General features: G+C 40.5%; 1 protein-coding gene across 1 annotated transcript in view; it reads right to left on the minus strand.

The window, feature by feature from the left end:
• Window positions 1-16,239, minus strand: part of fam135a (family with sequence similarity 135 member A) — a 19,902-nt gene continuing 3,663 nt past the window's right edge. The window contains exons 4-21 of the mRNA XM_038737517.1: window positions 15,585-15,724; window positions 14,834-14,904; window positions 14,550-14,723; window positions 14,080-14,206; window positions 10,613-10,766; window positions 10,027-10,104; window positions 9,567-9,616; window positions 8,316-8,474; window positions 8,069-8,142; window positions 7,764-7,918; window positions 5,567-7,517; window positions 5,285-5,445; window positions 5,045-5,136; window positions 2,318-2,415; window positions 2,070-2,221; window positions 1,799-1,909; window positions 1,591-1,704; window positions 1-1,136 (exon numbers count right to left, since the gene is read on the minus strand). Coding sequence (XP_038593445.1) covers window positions 931-1,136; window positions 1,591-1,704; window positions 1,799-1,909; window positions 2,070-2,221; window positions 2,318-2,415; window positions 5,045-5,136; window positions 5,285-5,445; window positions 5,567-7,517; window positions 7,764-7,918; window positions 8,069-8,142; window positions 8,316-8,474; window positions 9,567-9,616; window positions 10,027-10,104; window positions 10,613-10,766; window positions 14,080-14,206; window positions 14,550-14,723; window positions 14,834-14,904; window positions 15,585-15,724 — 4,067 coding nt within the window. The 3' untranslated portion in view covers window positions 1-930. The remainder of the gene's footprint in view (window positions 1,137-1,590; window positions 1,705-1,798; window positions 1,910-2,069; window positions 2,222-2,317; window positions 2,416-5,044; window positions 5,137-5,284; window positions 5,446-5,566; window positions 7,518-7,763; window positions 7,919-8,068; window positions 8,143-8,315; window positions 8,475-9,566; window positions 9,617-10,026; window positions 10,105-10,612; window positions 10,767-14,079; window positions 14,207-14,549; window positions 14,724-14,833; window positions 14,905-15,584; window positions 15,725-16,239) is intronic.

The raw sequence follows: 16,239 nt of genomic DNA on the forward strand, positions 1-16,239 counted from the left end.
CAACTTCATAATATGCATATTTAATGGTAGAGTATGATGATATATAAACAATTTTCCTAGAAACATTTTTAATTCCAAGCAATACTTTCCAGTTTAAAACACATAAATAATCAATAATTGATACCAACCAAATACTTTCAATAAAACAAGTTCATATCACCAACATGTGCTTTTGCTGAATCATGATCATTGCTTAAAACCCCTGTAATGTTATGTTGCAGGCAAAGCTTTATTCTCCCAACACCAGGTTGGATAAATGTTGTGCAGAATGCTGGAACAGCATAAAGTATTAAGACCAAAGCCAAGGCTGCAATGTCTGAGCAACAATCCTATTTCAAATGCAAATTTTGCCTTTAAAAATGATGGAAAATTGTTGATAGAAAAGTAACTTGTACAAATGACCATTTTCGTACAAAAGCTTGTAAAATGTAGTTGTGGTGCAAACCAATGCAGTGTTTCTTAAAAGTGGTGGGAAAACATTTGCAATGGTGAGGACAGTATGTGCAGACTTGACTTGGGTCAGCTCACCGAAACAGCCATTATTGTAGCAGCTACATTTCCAGTTCAGCATCTAAAATGAATTGAGTAACTTGGAGACAATTAATTAAAAGTAAAACACATAAATAACACTGAAAATATAGCATATGATGAGGGAAATCATTTCCCAAACACAAACACTTTAAAAAAATGGCAGTAGAAAAATAAAAATGGCAAACTCCATATCCACCGTGATTCCAATATAAACAAAGTAAAATGAAAGGGTGTGATTTGCCCATGTGTTGAGTGAGTTTGGGGTCTCACTGAAAAGTGAGTATATGCATTAAAAACAAGAGATGATCCAAATACCATACTCAGAATAAGGTTAAGATGCAGTGAGGTATTGGCTCCACATTCCTCTCCTCCACTCATGTGTTTGATTCTGCCACAGTTCTACTGAAAGAACTTGAGGCCTGCAACAAGGAAGAACTTCTCCAGGAAGATCTCAGAATCAAGGACGGCAATGTGGGCAGCCCGGCCAATAAGGGAGTTGGCTGTGTTGGGCAGGGCATGAATGACATCATATCGCACTAGATTACAGTCTTTGTTCTGAAGTACTGGCAGCAGCAGGTTCTCAATCATCTCAGCATACACAGGACCTGGCATAGACAAACGTGAAACAGGCTGAACTGGGCATGCTTTGGTCTGTAGATAAAATTAGCCAATCCCAATTTAGTCTACGTTGTTTTGTGTACCTTTTTACAGATCAGTTAAAGAAGAAAAGGAAGGAACTAAAGAACAAAAGAACTGACGAGAGGGGAATGTAAAGAAATCAAAAAAGGAAGGGCAGAAGGAAGAACACTTAAAGTAGTGCTAAAAATAGTTTCGTCACTGTCCACAAGCATACAACCTGCACTGGAGATTGCAAATAATGAGAAACTGCACTAAATGGGTGAAATACAGGCCAACGGCTGACTGCAGCTTGGTGAGTCAGAGCCCTTAAGGCTAGGCTTGTTATGCTTGCTAGCTTTTCTCCAATTCAGAATTTGCGCACACTGGCATTTACCAAAGACATCTTGTGGCAAACTGTTACATAAGCTTCCTTCAACTCACCTGTTTGTTTGTCCTTTAATGCAGTTTTGCACATTTCTATTCGAGCAGAATGGTAGGGAACATAGCGATCCTGCAGTGACCCCACCAGCACTACATTCTTGAAAAACTGCAGACCTTCAAAAGCAGATCAATACAAAAATTATCTCTACAATCTCACATACCACATATACAGCCTTAAATGTCTTTGGTGAAAAATAGCAAAGCTAACCAGATTTCTTGCTGAGCTTGTAGAGGAAAGTTTGGCGAGGATCAGAGTGATCACGGCACGTCAGCTGCAGGAGTGAGCCTGACTTTTTCCACTTCTGCATGAACCAAAGGCCTAGGAACATACAGTAATAGTTATTTGACAAGCTTCACCGAGATGACAAAGACAGAGAGAGAGAGAGAACAAAAACAACCACAGCTACTAGCTGACTGAAATATCTGAAATGATAAAAATGTGCCATCTTCCACCATCAGCTAAATGTTCTGAAACTTACCTGTGTTGACCAGGGCAGAGCTGTTGTACAGTGTGCCCAGGTGAGGTCCAGACAGAGACAGGAAGGTGTGCAGCTTGCTCAGGTAACATTTAAACCGAGGCCTAGTTAGCACTGAGCGAACTATGAGATTCCCCAAGGAATGACCCACAAAGCTGCAAATGGATGAAGAATACACCATAAAGATGATGCAGATACTTGATGAAGAAAAATGTTCTGATATTACATTTGGGTAGAAAAGAACATTTTACCTTATCTTTGACACTGTGAGGTTGTATATCTGAATGTACTGGACTATTTCATCCAGCAGTCGGTCTGTCATTGACTCAAAGTCGGCAAAAGTGTCATTCTGTGGATGAAAAGAGTATTAAATGAAAACAAAAGAATGTTTTGGGGTGTGTTTGATTCACTAAGGAGGTGTTACAGCTAGGGCTGGGCAATAAAACAATAATGATAATTATCACGAAATAACTGTCCTCAATAACAATATAACAAACATTCAATAAATTTTTGATTTAATTCGTTTGAATCACGAGCAAATTAAGACTTTATCTTTAATAGAAAAATTTTTATTTTATTGAGGAAAAGGGACTGAAAAAAAGACTTAAATTTTACTCATGCATATTTGTTGAAATAAATATTTGTTAATAACTGTTTTTAAGGTTCTACCTCAGATTTGTTAAGTGATCCACTGTTTGGAATCAAGTGTTTGTTCAGGCCATAAATAATAGTTTAAAACCACAATTAACCACAATATTTTTTCAACCTACACTCAGGTGCAAAAATCTGCCTTTAAAGGTTCAGTGTGTAATATTTCTGAGGCTCTATAGACAGAAATGCAATATAAGATCCATAACTATGTTTTCAGTGGTGTATAAAGACCTTACATAATAAACCATTATGTTTTTATTACCTTAGAATGAGACATTTATATCTAAATAAACGCGGGCACCCCCTTCTATGGAGGTCACTGTATTTTTTCATGTTTCTACCGTAGCCGTCAACGAACAAACAGCGCTACAGAGCGTGTTTTGTCACCACAGCGTTCTACTTGTGCTTGTGTAATTCCGGTAGTGTAGATGCCCATCACTACAATGAATACGTACAAAGAAGAAGAGGGACTAATAATAATGGTAATATACAGTCTCCGAGTAGTCTTCTGGTTTATTAGAAGTAAGAAGAAGTGACATTTGGACAGCTGAAGGAGCACACAAGTGTTATTTAGCACGAGAGCCGACAGCCAGACGGAGTCGGGACAGACAGCTGACGGCAGAAATCACGGATTGTGTGGGACAGATGTTTTCAAAGCGGTGCTGAAGTTGTCTTGTTTTCTGCTGGACAGGTAATTAACTTTGTTTGTCAGACTTTAAATAAAAACTGCGCTAGAAGCTGGCCTTAATCTCAGAGAGCCGTGACATGTTTCCCCTGTCAGTGGTGTGAAATATGGATTAATTTCATGGCGCTTCTCCAGCCTGTGGTTTGGCTTTGCTGGTTACTCAGCAAGACAATGAGCCGATCAGTAACGTTAATTGGCAATAAAACCATTGTTGGCTTAGAGCATGGAAGCATCAGCCAGCTAAACCTTTACTGACTGATAGAAAGACATTTATTATTAGTTGGATTGGTTTATTCTCCAGCGCTGTGCTTTGGCTTGTGGTGGTGTTAGTTGGATTAATATCATGTAGTTACTCTCTCTCACCCCAGCGCTCAGTTTTTGGCTTTGTATGTTATGTTCGTGAGAATCAGCTGATCGCTAATTGGCAAGAAAACAGCAGCTTCCAGTATCGAAGCTCAGATCAGCCAGCTAAACTTTGAAAAAATATGTAGTTGGATTGTAATTTCATGTAGTTCTTCTCCAGTGCTCTGTTATGGCTTTGTTACGTGGACAGAAATGTGCCCTTACCTTTCTGAGACAAACCGCTGATGAATATTATTGGTAATGAAACAGTAACAGCAGGGAAGCTCAGATCAGCAGCTAAACTTCACATTTTACTGCCCTGGTGGAAAACATGTATTTCTTTTTACTGCTAATTGTGATGTATATAACAAGACCTGCGCCTATCAAGTGACCAATAATACTTTCCGAATTTACATTAAAAAATGTTATTGGATATTGCTTCGCCACTGTGCATACAAATGTGTAATTTTTACTTTCACATGCTAAATGCCCATTAAAACGTTGCACTGTTTTACCACAAGCTGAAATTAAGGTTGTCAGTACTACTTTGTGTTTCTGTTGTATTTCAAAAAATTCAAAAGACATTTTGGTAATATTTGCATATTGCTTATCTAATTAAGCAAAGCGAGAGGAGCCTTGATTCTCACCAGCCAATGCCTTTGTAAACTTAATGTATGATGTAGTTTATAATGGACTGTGGTGCAGAAACAGTGAGGCTTGCATTGTCCTGGTATCTGCCAGTGGTCATACTTGATGCTCTAGATGTGATAGTGTTTGAGAATTTCTTCATTTACTTTGGTATATTAGTCCAGATGAGCCAACCCTCCCAAGATGTAAAATAACGTATTACAGGAGTATGAGACATCATGTAACACTTCATTTCTTCATGTGGCTTTTATTTATGAAAAAGTAACAATATTCAAAAAAACATTTGGTTTTACATAATTTAATTTATATAATTTCTCAACACATCTATCTAAAGAAACCTAATTTTGTGAATGGCAATCTCTTATCTCATAGATGACATCTTTGTCCTGTCTCAGGTACTGTAGCTACACTGCTCGCTTGGGTAGGGGAGAGGGGGTGCAATTCGCAACCCTCACCACTAGATGTCACTAGAACTTACACACTGAACCTTTAAGCTTGAAAAAAAATTATGATACGAGATTTATCATGATAAACATCAATATCAAATGATATGATTTTTTTTATCATGATTACATCTTTGGCCATATCGCCCAGCCCTAGTTACAGCTCATTGTTGCTGATATCAGATGACAGTGTGGGCTCATCCACTCACCTGGTTCCTCTCAGACATTAGGAAGTCTATACGAGCACCGGGCAGTCCAAGCTCCAGGTAAGTCTTTACCAGTCTCAGGTCTGCACTGTTACCTACAGCAATAAAGGGAGCATGAAAGACATCAATAACTTTTTTTTAAATAAAAAAACAAAAACAAACAAAGAACAAAAAAAAACCCAAACAAACAAAACACAAGACTCCAAAAGGAACTAATTTACTTTGGAAGATAAGGTTTCCTACCATCCAGACCGTGGACACAGACTATGAGGTGGATGCCTTCTTCACAGCTTTCATCTTCCTCCAAGCTGAAGTAGGGCACAGTGGATGCCAGCTCAGGTACCTCACTATATAAGAAGCCAGGCAGCCTTAGTTGTTTCATTTCATCCTTTGCCTTAATGAACCTGCAGAATTACAATTATATAGTTGATGAATATTAATGTATAAGGTCTGGGACAGGACAAATATCTGCATAAAACTATAACATCAATTGGGATATAAGAAAATTTATGCAAGATGACTCACGCTTTCATCTGTGGTGTGGGTGCACAGTCATACCACTGCAGGCTAGAAGAAAAGGAGGCGGTGGGACAGGGAGACCTTCCCAAGCTATGCCCAATACTGCTGGAGGCTAGGTTGGAGCAGATGGGAGCGTTTGATAAATCCTTTGTTTCGTGGAGGTAGCCGATGCTAAGCTGTTCAAACAGAAGACTTGTCTCTTGAGCAGCTGCATCTCCAACCCCACTTTGCTCCTCTTCAGCAACACCGTTCACAAAAGCATAGCCATCACCTTCCTCGTAGTAACCATTCTCGATCATCTCGTGCTCCATCTCGTCCTCATCCTCCTCAACCTGCGGTCCTGTCTGGATCCCCAGCGTGATGGCAGATGTTTCTAAAGGGCTGATCTCAGACACGTCGGTGCTAGAGCATGAGCCAAAGTAATTCTCTACCATCCCACGTTTTACCAGGTCGGTGCTACTGGTGGCAGAGTTACTGGATGGACAGGCAGTATGGGGTTCACTGCGGGATTCTTTAACGGCCCCAGAACCAGCTGCTCCCTCTAGTCCAACTTCAGAAATACATATTAATTTGGGGTCTGTTTCCAAGTTAAAAGCAGGTTTTATAAGTTGGGAATCACCTGCAGCAGTGTCAGGGGTGTAGGCCATACTGATGGCAGGTTTGTTAGTGAAATCCCCAGAGAAGACTACACTCTGCTCCTGCACCACGATACTGGACTTCCGGCATTGCACTTCAGCTCCACTGGAAGCCCTGGAGGAACCTTCGCCCTCATCATCTGAAGGCAAGGAGTTGATGGAAGTGAGAGAGGACTGGACTCCACTGACAGCACTTATATTTTCTGTGTAAAGAATTTCTGCTGCCCCACTGGGCTTTTGCACTGAGCTTTGCTGAACAGGCCGTGGCGCAGGACTCGGGAGGGGCCTCTCAGGCTGTGGGCCAGCAACACCTGATTCAGCGACGCCCAACCCTGCACAAGTCTGCTGTCCTAGAACATGCTGAGTGGCAAAAGAGCTCGGCTCACTCTCAATGCCAGAGTCTGAGAGGCGAGACGAGGCACTGGGGACTCCTCCATCTGGCAGCCTGATACAATCACCCTTTATCTGTACTGAGACCAGACAGGACTGGACATGCTGTGCTGCCCCTTTACCAGGCCTTTCAAACACAGAGTCCTCCACAGACTGTTTTGAGTCACAGACATCTGTCTGGGTGATCTCGGGAATATTACTGCTTAGAGTCCCATCAGTCCGACATGGTAGAAGAACCGTTACTTTGTCCCCTTGGTATGGGTCTTTGTGTATTGGTTTCACCTCAATTTGCTTCAGCCCAGCAGACCACTGTTGCAGCTGTTGGCCACCGTGGTCAACTCCCTCATCTTTGTGAAGTGGTTGGTTGCATGCAGCAATAGCCCCAGTACCTGCCTGAGGATTAATCTGTGCGTTTTTAGGATGTTTGGAAAAACCTTTATGACAAGCAGCAGTAGTTATATGGTCATCTGCACCAGAATCAACAGCACTGTTTCCAGAATGTGCTGATGTGGCACCAGAGTCAAAAACAGAGTTGGCAGTAGTCCTTAAATAACTACTTGCATCCCCCTGCGAAGTATCACGTTCCTCTACTCGGTTTGGAGGAGCTTCCCCTTCCTTGTATTTTGTGCTGGTGTCACTATAAGGAGCTTTGAGGTTCTTATAGCCCACCAGAACAACAGAGTCCTTGGAGCCTTGTCTAATCAGCTTCTTGGAGTTCTCAGTCTTTGAATTTTTCTTCAGTTTCACTGACTTGCCTTTGGACTTAGGGGGTGGATCATAGCTGTCTGGCCAGGTGTTATCCATAGCTGCACACCGAGACTCAGGTATGGGGCTGGCTGCTGCACTGCAGTCCTTGGAGTTGGGCTTGTCCATTTTGCTAGACACTAAGCCAGTCCTAGTGTTGTGCATGCCCAGCCAGGGTCCATCACGATCTTCAGAATCAAACCAGGTTGGACAAAAAAAAGTCATAAAACCAAAAAATAAATAAATAAATATATATATATATATATATATATATATATATATATATATATATATATATATATATATATATATATATATATATATATATATATATATATATATATATACATATATACATACACACACTTTTTTAAAAACTGGTCAATGAGCTGCTGCCTGTACATCTAGTTGAGTGGCAAAACTATGTTACTGACCTTCAGTGATAGAATCCAGGTATCGATCCTCAAAGATGATTGGCAGGGAGCTAACATCACCATCCAGGTCCGCACATTCCACTGGAAGTGGAGGCAAAGACAGGAAGTAGCTGGAGCTTTTGATAGCATTAGTCATCTGCTGGTGACTGTGAGCACTGATGGAAGGGGGAGGGAGTCAGATAAATAAAAAAGTCAGGGTTTTCCATACTTGGGCTATAGTATTTTAGACAAGCATGCACTGGCACAGGCTTGATAATAGCAACACAATATTTCACAATCAAGACGCACATGCCACTGCAACTTACTGTAGTTCCTGATACGCCAGTGCAGATTGTCTGGGATGTTCAAGACAAAAGAAAGCCTCTGCAAAGCGCCTTACCTGCAATAACACCACATTATAGAGTATACAGTCACGATTGAGTCAGTAGTATTGCTCAGAGGGTTGGACACAGTTTTGGATTTTTTTCAGAACAAAAAAGGCTTATCGTCATTAAAAGATAACTAGTTACACATCCAAATATGTAGATGAATAAAAAAGTATTTTGGACTCACTCTCAGTGTATGGTGCTCCATAGCTAGTATGGCAGCAACATGCTCTTGCAGGGACACTACCTCTAGGAACTGTCCCCAGAGTGCCATGAGCAGAGAGCAGAGCTGAGCCAGGTTCATATTTACCAGTTCGGCCAGCTCGTCAGGAGACTCTGCTTTTTGCTAAAAGTATAACGACACAAGTCATCCACCAGGGGGCTCATGTGAACATGAACATAGAGAACAATTGCATGTAGTTCTATGCAAGAAGACTTTGATTTACAAGTCAAATAGATTCAAATAGACATTTCTTGATTGTCATCCGATTCATTTATCACAGGCAATTTTGGTATGTGTTTGATCATTTATCATTTTCCCATTGAAGGTAGCACAAAATGCCCCAAAGACACAAAGGAACTGTTATCTGTCATTTCCACAAAGTTTTTTTTAAAAGCAGAATTCACTGCTTTAAGGGCTCAGCAATCAAGTCATAATGGTTTTTAAGTCACTTATCTGCACTGCTAACAAGGAAATTTACATTTTCAATTTTAAAAACCTGCTTGCTGTAATCATAAAAAGCTGCCTGAATTCCATATGAAGTCTCAAAAATAAATGCAAGTTTTTTCTTTTCATTTCCCGTATCTGTCTAATCCATCGTCTTTGGATATCTAATATGAAATACTATATTTGGAAACAAAATGCAACACACGGAAACATACAAGAGGCGCTTGACCTGCATAATGTACCACCATCATCCACAGGAATTCCTATCATTCCACAGCTCTGCAAAACTGCCTCTATCAGTCCTATACTAAAGACGGCCAACATATCAGGACATGAAGACCCAACCACTAAACACTTCTTATCTTGCATACAAAATTATGAAATACTTTCAGAGTCTAGCTTTAAATGCCATTCTACTGACTGTGAAGCAACATGTGAATACTTGGCAGTCTGCTCACAGATTATCTAGTGGCACAGAAAAATCAGCAGCATCTTGTCTCCATAATTAGCTGACACACCTTAAGCAACATGATTGCACACTCCCAATAAATCAGGACTTCAGAGACACATTCATCCAATGAAAGATGTTTCACTTTTCCAACTTCTATATGGCCCTCTGCCATATTTCCAGTTAACCCCTCCTGCCCCATAAACTAAGCAGCAATTTGATCATGTGCCAGGCCTGTTGCTTGCTTCCTATAAATGTTTCGCATCATTGCCTATTGAAGGACATTTATCAGACAGAAAATAGCAGCATTCAATGGGACTTACCTTGACTTGTTCACATAACTCAGCTAGCCGGGCCTCTAAGTCGAGTTGCTCTGAGGAGGCAGAGGAACAGTATTACTATACGTTTCATATTTATTAGTAATTCATTTAATTATACAGAAGGTTTTTAGAAGAACCCGTTATACAGACTGAATAAGGAGGTGGTGTGAGACAGCACTGGTGTCAGAAAGTACTATTTATATGACATGACCAGAGAGACTACAAATTCTACAGAACCACGTACAAGACGGTGACCAAGGCCTAGTTGTTAAGATGAAAAGAAAGACTAAGTATATATATATACAGTAGTGAAAAGATGGAATGACAGCAGTTTAAGTATATTGTCTCTGGAAAGTGGGACATGTGTAGAGGACATGGTGTTTTCTACAAGAAGGAAACTGGAGTGAAGAGAAAAAGGGAGAGGAAGGCAGGTTGATTTGAGGTACTGAGGGTCAGAACATACCTATGTAGACGTGCCTTTGACTTCGGGGATATGGTCTTCTGAGTACTCTCTCATATAGGACTTGCATGCTGGGCTTGGCTAGTAAGATTGCACATATAGGCATATTTAACCTTTTTATTATTTGGTCCTCTGGGATGGGTTAATATCTATCCACTTGTGTAGACTAGGTTTGGTGAGCCATAGTTACAAATGATGAGTTGCGTTTGGGAGCTGTTACAATTTGCCTTTAGCCTACTGGTTAACAGATGTATCTGCTGAATGGAAGTATGAAATTGTAAGTATAATGAACTAAGATTAGTTCGGTTAGATCCCTAAATTAGCTTTGTGGGTTGCTGGTTGTGTAGCCTATTTAAAGGGTAGAATGTGTTAATGTGTAGGGATCCGGTGAAATGACATGAGCACACAACAAATTTGCAGTATGCAACAAACACCAATGCTGAAAAGACAAAACAATGAAAATCCATCCAAAGCAAAAAATTAATCAGAAGGTACTGTAATGTGTAACCCTGAGTATACTTCTCAGTGCTTGTGAGTTCATAAAAAAAAATTGTTGTAAGAGTTGATGTGAAGCCACAAAGCAGTTTACCTAATTCCATACGATGGGAGGAAGGCAGGTCCTTGGTAATAGAGGTGAAGTAGCCAAAGAGGCTCTGGTAGGCTAGTAGGAGATTGGAGCAAAGACTATGGTGCAGACTGAAGGCATGCTGCAGACAGTGGTCAGATACCACGAATGTCCTGCCCTGAGGATCACGAGGGACACAGAGCAGAGGCTATAGATTATCTAATTCTGCAAACAATATTACTGCTGTTCTGAACATGCTAAGCAGTTAAACAACTGGTTCGTAGCCACAGCCACGAGAAAATGACAAACTATCCGACACAGCAACATCATTCATCCTAATGTTTCCGCCAATTTAAATTCAGCATTATATCTGAAGTCAGTGCAGGGGTGTAGGAGCAACTTTGAACCTGGGCAGGGGGGGGGCACTGAAATGCTAGGGGTGTTCGGGGGCATGCCCCCCTGTTTTTTTTTTGTTTGTTTTTTTTTTAAATAAAGCACTTAAATGCTTATTTCTTTGCCTTTTGAAAACATAATGTACTTATTAGTGCGGCTGAAAGAGGGTGACAGAAGATGGAGAATAGACTGGAGAGGGGAGATCATGAAAATTCGAAGAGGGAGAGAGAGGGGGAGTATAATATAACTAGAACAAAACATGGAACAGCTGCTAGTTAATGTAACTAGCCACAGTACTAATGTATTTAGTTAGTTTAGTCACTTGCTTTGTAGTAGCACAGGCAGCCAAAACAACCTGATTATTCCTAAAGCATCTAAATAATTTTTACAACACAAAGAATCATTGTGGCAGTAACATGGAGCAGCTCCTTGTTGAAGCAGGGTAAGCCTTCATACAGAGGAAGCTGTGCGTCATGCGTAAAGCAAAACAGGACTGTTTTATCCACCATATTTTCCCTCTCTGTGTATCTCAAAAATTATTGTTTCCTGAATAAATAACAGCTGGTAGCTGCTGAGTGAAAGATTAGTTTCACCAGCGACATTCTGTTTATCGACTCACATCGCTATTGAACAGTAACCAAAGTAAAAAAAAACAAACAGGCGAATATCCATCAAAAGACAGCAATGCTCTTTTCAACAACAGGATACTGTTAATATATCAGAATCAATCTAGTGATCATCTGACTTAGTTGTTAGAGTGTGAAGTTTATGTTTTCTCTGCAGAGACTAAAGACACTTTTAATGCACCGTTAATGGAAAGTGAAAGTAGGTGCCAGCCGGCTTGTTAAAGAGCAACGCAGGCTGGATTTCAGTTGTTTCAGAAAACAATAAGGGGTTAAACTGAAAAGGTATTTGCCTGAATTTCTACATGTTTGCATCTGTCCAGCTCATTCATCTGTGATAAGCGCCGTCTCTCTGTACCACAAAGGAGACCCTGGTGCTCTTCTGCGTAACTGTGCGCACACGGCCTGGCTGACAGCTCATTCGGTTAACAAAGCCTATTGCAGATTACAGACTGGTGAAATTATGAATGGAAAATGTAGCGAAATTAAAAGTATATTACTGGCCCACAGAAAATACTGGAGAAAAGAGTAAAAGTAGGCTACAGTTTTAAAAAAGGAACGTGAAAAGGTGCTAATTACTTTTTTTTATTTTATTTATTTAGCAAAATTACGTTACTTGTAACAAGTCACTACCCACCCTGCAGCAGGCCTCTCCACTGCTGTCTTCAGGTAAAAAAAGAACAGCACAAAACAAACGTAATATTGAGGCACTTTGCTGCACACCTGCCTTGAGCGAGCTGGTTTTTTCTCCTTTAACTTTTCAGCCTTCTGTCGCATGTTTTCTATAGGCCTTCATTTTTGTCCACGTTTCAACCGCTTAATCATGTCTGATGCGGAGTGTGTAATTGAATGATTCACTCAAACGCCTGGCTATGACTCCAACTCCAAAATCGCCGGAAAAAAGTGAGGGGGACAAAACACAGATTTTGAAATGTGGGGGGGACATGTCCCCCTCATGTACAGGTGCTGGTCATATAATTAGAATATCAGCACCTGTATAATGGCTCCTACGCGTATGAGTCAGTGGTTACAAAAAGTGGTTGAAAACTATTCTTGTAGTGTACGGACATCCGGTAAATAGGACTCATGTCACTCCATTACTCAGTGACCTCCACTGGCTCCCCGTGGCCTCCAGAATCAAATTCAAGTCACTAATGCTTGCATACAGAGTGACTATTGGGTCTGCACCCATCTACCTAAACTCCATAATACAAACTTACGTTCCTTCTCAGCCACTACGCTCCTCTAACGAACCGCCTGGCTCTGCCATCCCTTCACACAAAGCAATCCCAGTCCCGGCTATTCTCATCTGTGACACCACGATGGTGGAACGAGCTACCACACGCCATCAGAGCAGGGGCGTCCCTCTCTAACTTCAAGAAGCTCTTGAAAACTCATCTCTTCCGACAACACTTCCTCTTATAACACCGCTAACTCCTAACCTCTAACATGCACTTCCTGTGCTCCTCTTCTTCTATCCCCTACAATGATCTTGTATTGATTGCACTTTTTGTTAACTCTTACTTCCTTCCCTAGGTATTTACCCCATTGATGTGATATGTACTGTGAGCTCTTACTAGTACTTATTGCTGCTCTTACTAGTATGTATTGTCAGTTGTAGATCTGTATTTGATGCTCTGTTGATGCTTGTATGTTGTTCCTCAAATGTAAGTCGCTTTGGATAAAAGCGTCTGCCAATGAGCCATGAGTAAATGTAATGTAAATGTAAATAACAGACTGTTAAAAAGATTCTTATTGAATTCAATGTACACAGAATTATCACACAGAGAAGAAAAGAAAAGTGGTTCATAAAAATGTATGTCACGGCACAGTCACTACAGCCCCATTCATTACAGCAGATTAACCTGCCAGTTATAACTAGACATTTATATTGTGTGAAATATCTACGTGACAATGCTTTATAGAAGCTTCTGCACAGATCCCTGTGGTGAAATGAATAGTTGTTCCAAGCTGCCCATTAATGATGCATCAAGGAGTGATGTGGGGCATTGCCTGCGTTCTGCCTGAGTGGCTCTGGTACATTCACATTACTGCATTTCAGGCACAGTTTTAGCTGGCCACCTTTCTGTCAGGAGAGGCCAATTACTCCTGCCCAAACGTGACAATGGTCGGATAGTTTCCTCTTTTGCTGCCCTATCTGTCAACAGCCCAACACATCTCCCTGTGCTTCAAAACTAGACTGTCAAATCACAGTCCAGGCTCTTTTTATCCATCCAGCTTTATTTCACCCTCATAAAAGCCTTCCACGGCATATCTTGAGTTATAATTAGGTTTGTGACAGTTATTTACTGTTTATAAAGTGCAAATACAGTGTAATTTAGAAAGAAAATGTAACATTATATGATGTTGGCATCTTCTAGACTTTTTTTAAACAGCTCAAAAGGTTTATTAGCATCTACAAATTATAAGAGATTTCCAAAGACATTGTCCTTGCTATAAAGGGCGTTCACTTACATCTGGTGATACTTGCTTGACGTAACTGCTGCCGAACACCACATTCTCCAGAGGTGGAATGACTGAGTCTTTGCTCTGTGCTGGAGCGTTGCGATTAAGCCATGTGGGTTTCACTGGTCGTGGCAAACTAGGTAAACAAATGGAGTGAAATCAAACTCAGCTAATCAACACAAGCATTTTATGGGGCACTTCTAATCAGGTTTCATCTGTTTCTCATTAACTGCTGTACATGAATGTCAAGTTAAAATTCAACAGCTATGTTGTTTACTTGAGCTGCAACGTTAAATTTGTTGTGTGGAATAAGCAAAAAGGTTTGTGTTGGATTTTACAATGAACAATAATAGTAAATAACATGATAGAGATTCATGAGCGAGCTCCAACACCTGTGCATGAATGTACAACTACATTCAGTGCAAGAAATGGCCCTCTTCTGTGTCCACATGATTTCTTGGGTTAGGCAGTAGACTGACCTGATAAGGGGCTGATGTAGTGCCACTAGGGAGGCATGAATGGCTACAGAGATGACAGACAGGTGGAAGTAGTCAAACATGACATTGATGTGTTGGTGGATGCCTCGCTGAAGGCTAAAGTGCAAACGAAGTGTGCGTCCACTGATATTCTGCAGAGTGCCTGGATCATCTGGCCTATGGAAATTAAATAAGAAAGATACAGAGGAACCTATAAGTGCCTCATTTGTTAAAGAGGTGCAAACATCAAATCACACAAGTAGACGTTAAAATGTTGCAACACCTACGTGTAATCACCATCTGTGAAATACAAATCCAAGAAGAGCTGGAAATCCATGTCATTGAGGGACTCCTCCACCTGATGAAAAAAAGTAGACATTCAAATTTAGAGCCTTTGTGTAAAACCAAGAGATGTTCCAGGTTGATGTGCCAGATCTGTATTGTGGCAATCAAGGTTATTTTTTATATTTGATGGTATCAGATCTAATAAGAATGATGTATTTTCAAGCATTTAGTTGTTGTGATCCACTGCTGTGAGGACACATCAACTGTCAAAAACACTACAATTTGCCCTGACAGAACAGTTGAACCTCCCTGTTCCAAACACAGGGCTTTTAAAGTAAACTGCAGAACGGCACAAACAAATAAGCGGAAGCAATTTTGATGAAGATATTCAATCTGACAGCTACTTTGCCTTGGGATAATAAATAAATCACTTTGTCTTCATTCCAGTGACATTTTGCAGGTGCATCACGCTTCTAATGGGCTGATTTTAGTAGAAGAAGCATCTGAACTCCCAAAATGTGCTTGCAAGTTCATGCCACAAAATGTTCCAAACCAACTCCTTTCTCTAATGACTTTAAACAAAAACTACAGAAGGACACAGCTATAAACATACTCATCTAAATTGGATTGGCTTTTAATGTACTTTAATGTCTACTTAGGCCAACTGGGCAGAGAGCAGTGGCATCACACAGAAAAACAAGAGATTGGGATAAATAAATATTTTGGATTGGGGGCAAAAAACTAATTACTCACCTTCTTCTCATCCAGCAGCATCATCACTTTAAAGAGGAGGACATCATTGACCACAACCTCTTCATTCTTGTACAGGATTTGGAAAGTTTTGCTGCAGATGACATCATCTTGGACCAAAGCAGGAAATGCCAGATCTGAGCCTAGAAAAAAACCCCTAAGATTAACTGTGTGATTGTGAAATTAACAATTAAGTGATTAAAGTTATCTGAATAGGTATATCTTATTAGGTTTGGGTTGAAGATGAATGTGCAGTTGTTGAGCAAAGAAAAAGAAGGAACAGAGCATTTAAGTGTTAGAATTACAACTCATGAAACAAAGAACTGATTGCTTTATGTGAAAGGAGCAGTGCAGGTCTCCAAGCAAGGGGTGAGGCATATGCCTTAGAGACACACTGAGAATAAGGAAGGGCATGTGACATAAGCAAGTGCCCTGCCAGCTCCCTGCTAACACAACAAAAAGTAAACCAAATCTGCAACAATAACTGTTTTCACTGAAAAAGCCCTAATATCTGAGAGCTGAAATTAAATTTAAGTAAAAATGAAAGTGTGCCTGAAGTATTAGTATGATTTAATTAGTGTCGCCTACTTTTACAGGGAAACAAACAGCCCCCTGATAAGAGCAGCAGAGCATTACTTTTTGCATTCTGCAGAAACGT

The sequence above is a fragment of the Micropterus salmoides genome, unplaced genomic scaffold (genome assembly GCF_014851395.1).
Source record: "Micropterus salmoides isolate LMB-PRFRI ecotype aquatic unplaced genomic scaffold, ASM1485139v1 Ms_hic_scaffold_22, whole genome shotgun sequence".
In the NCBI taxonomy this organism is placed as follows: domain Eukaryota; kingdom Metazoa; phylum Chordata; class Actinopteri; order Centrarchiformes; family Centrarchidae; genus Micropterus; species Micropterus salmoides.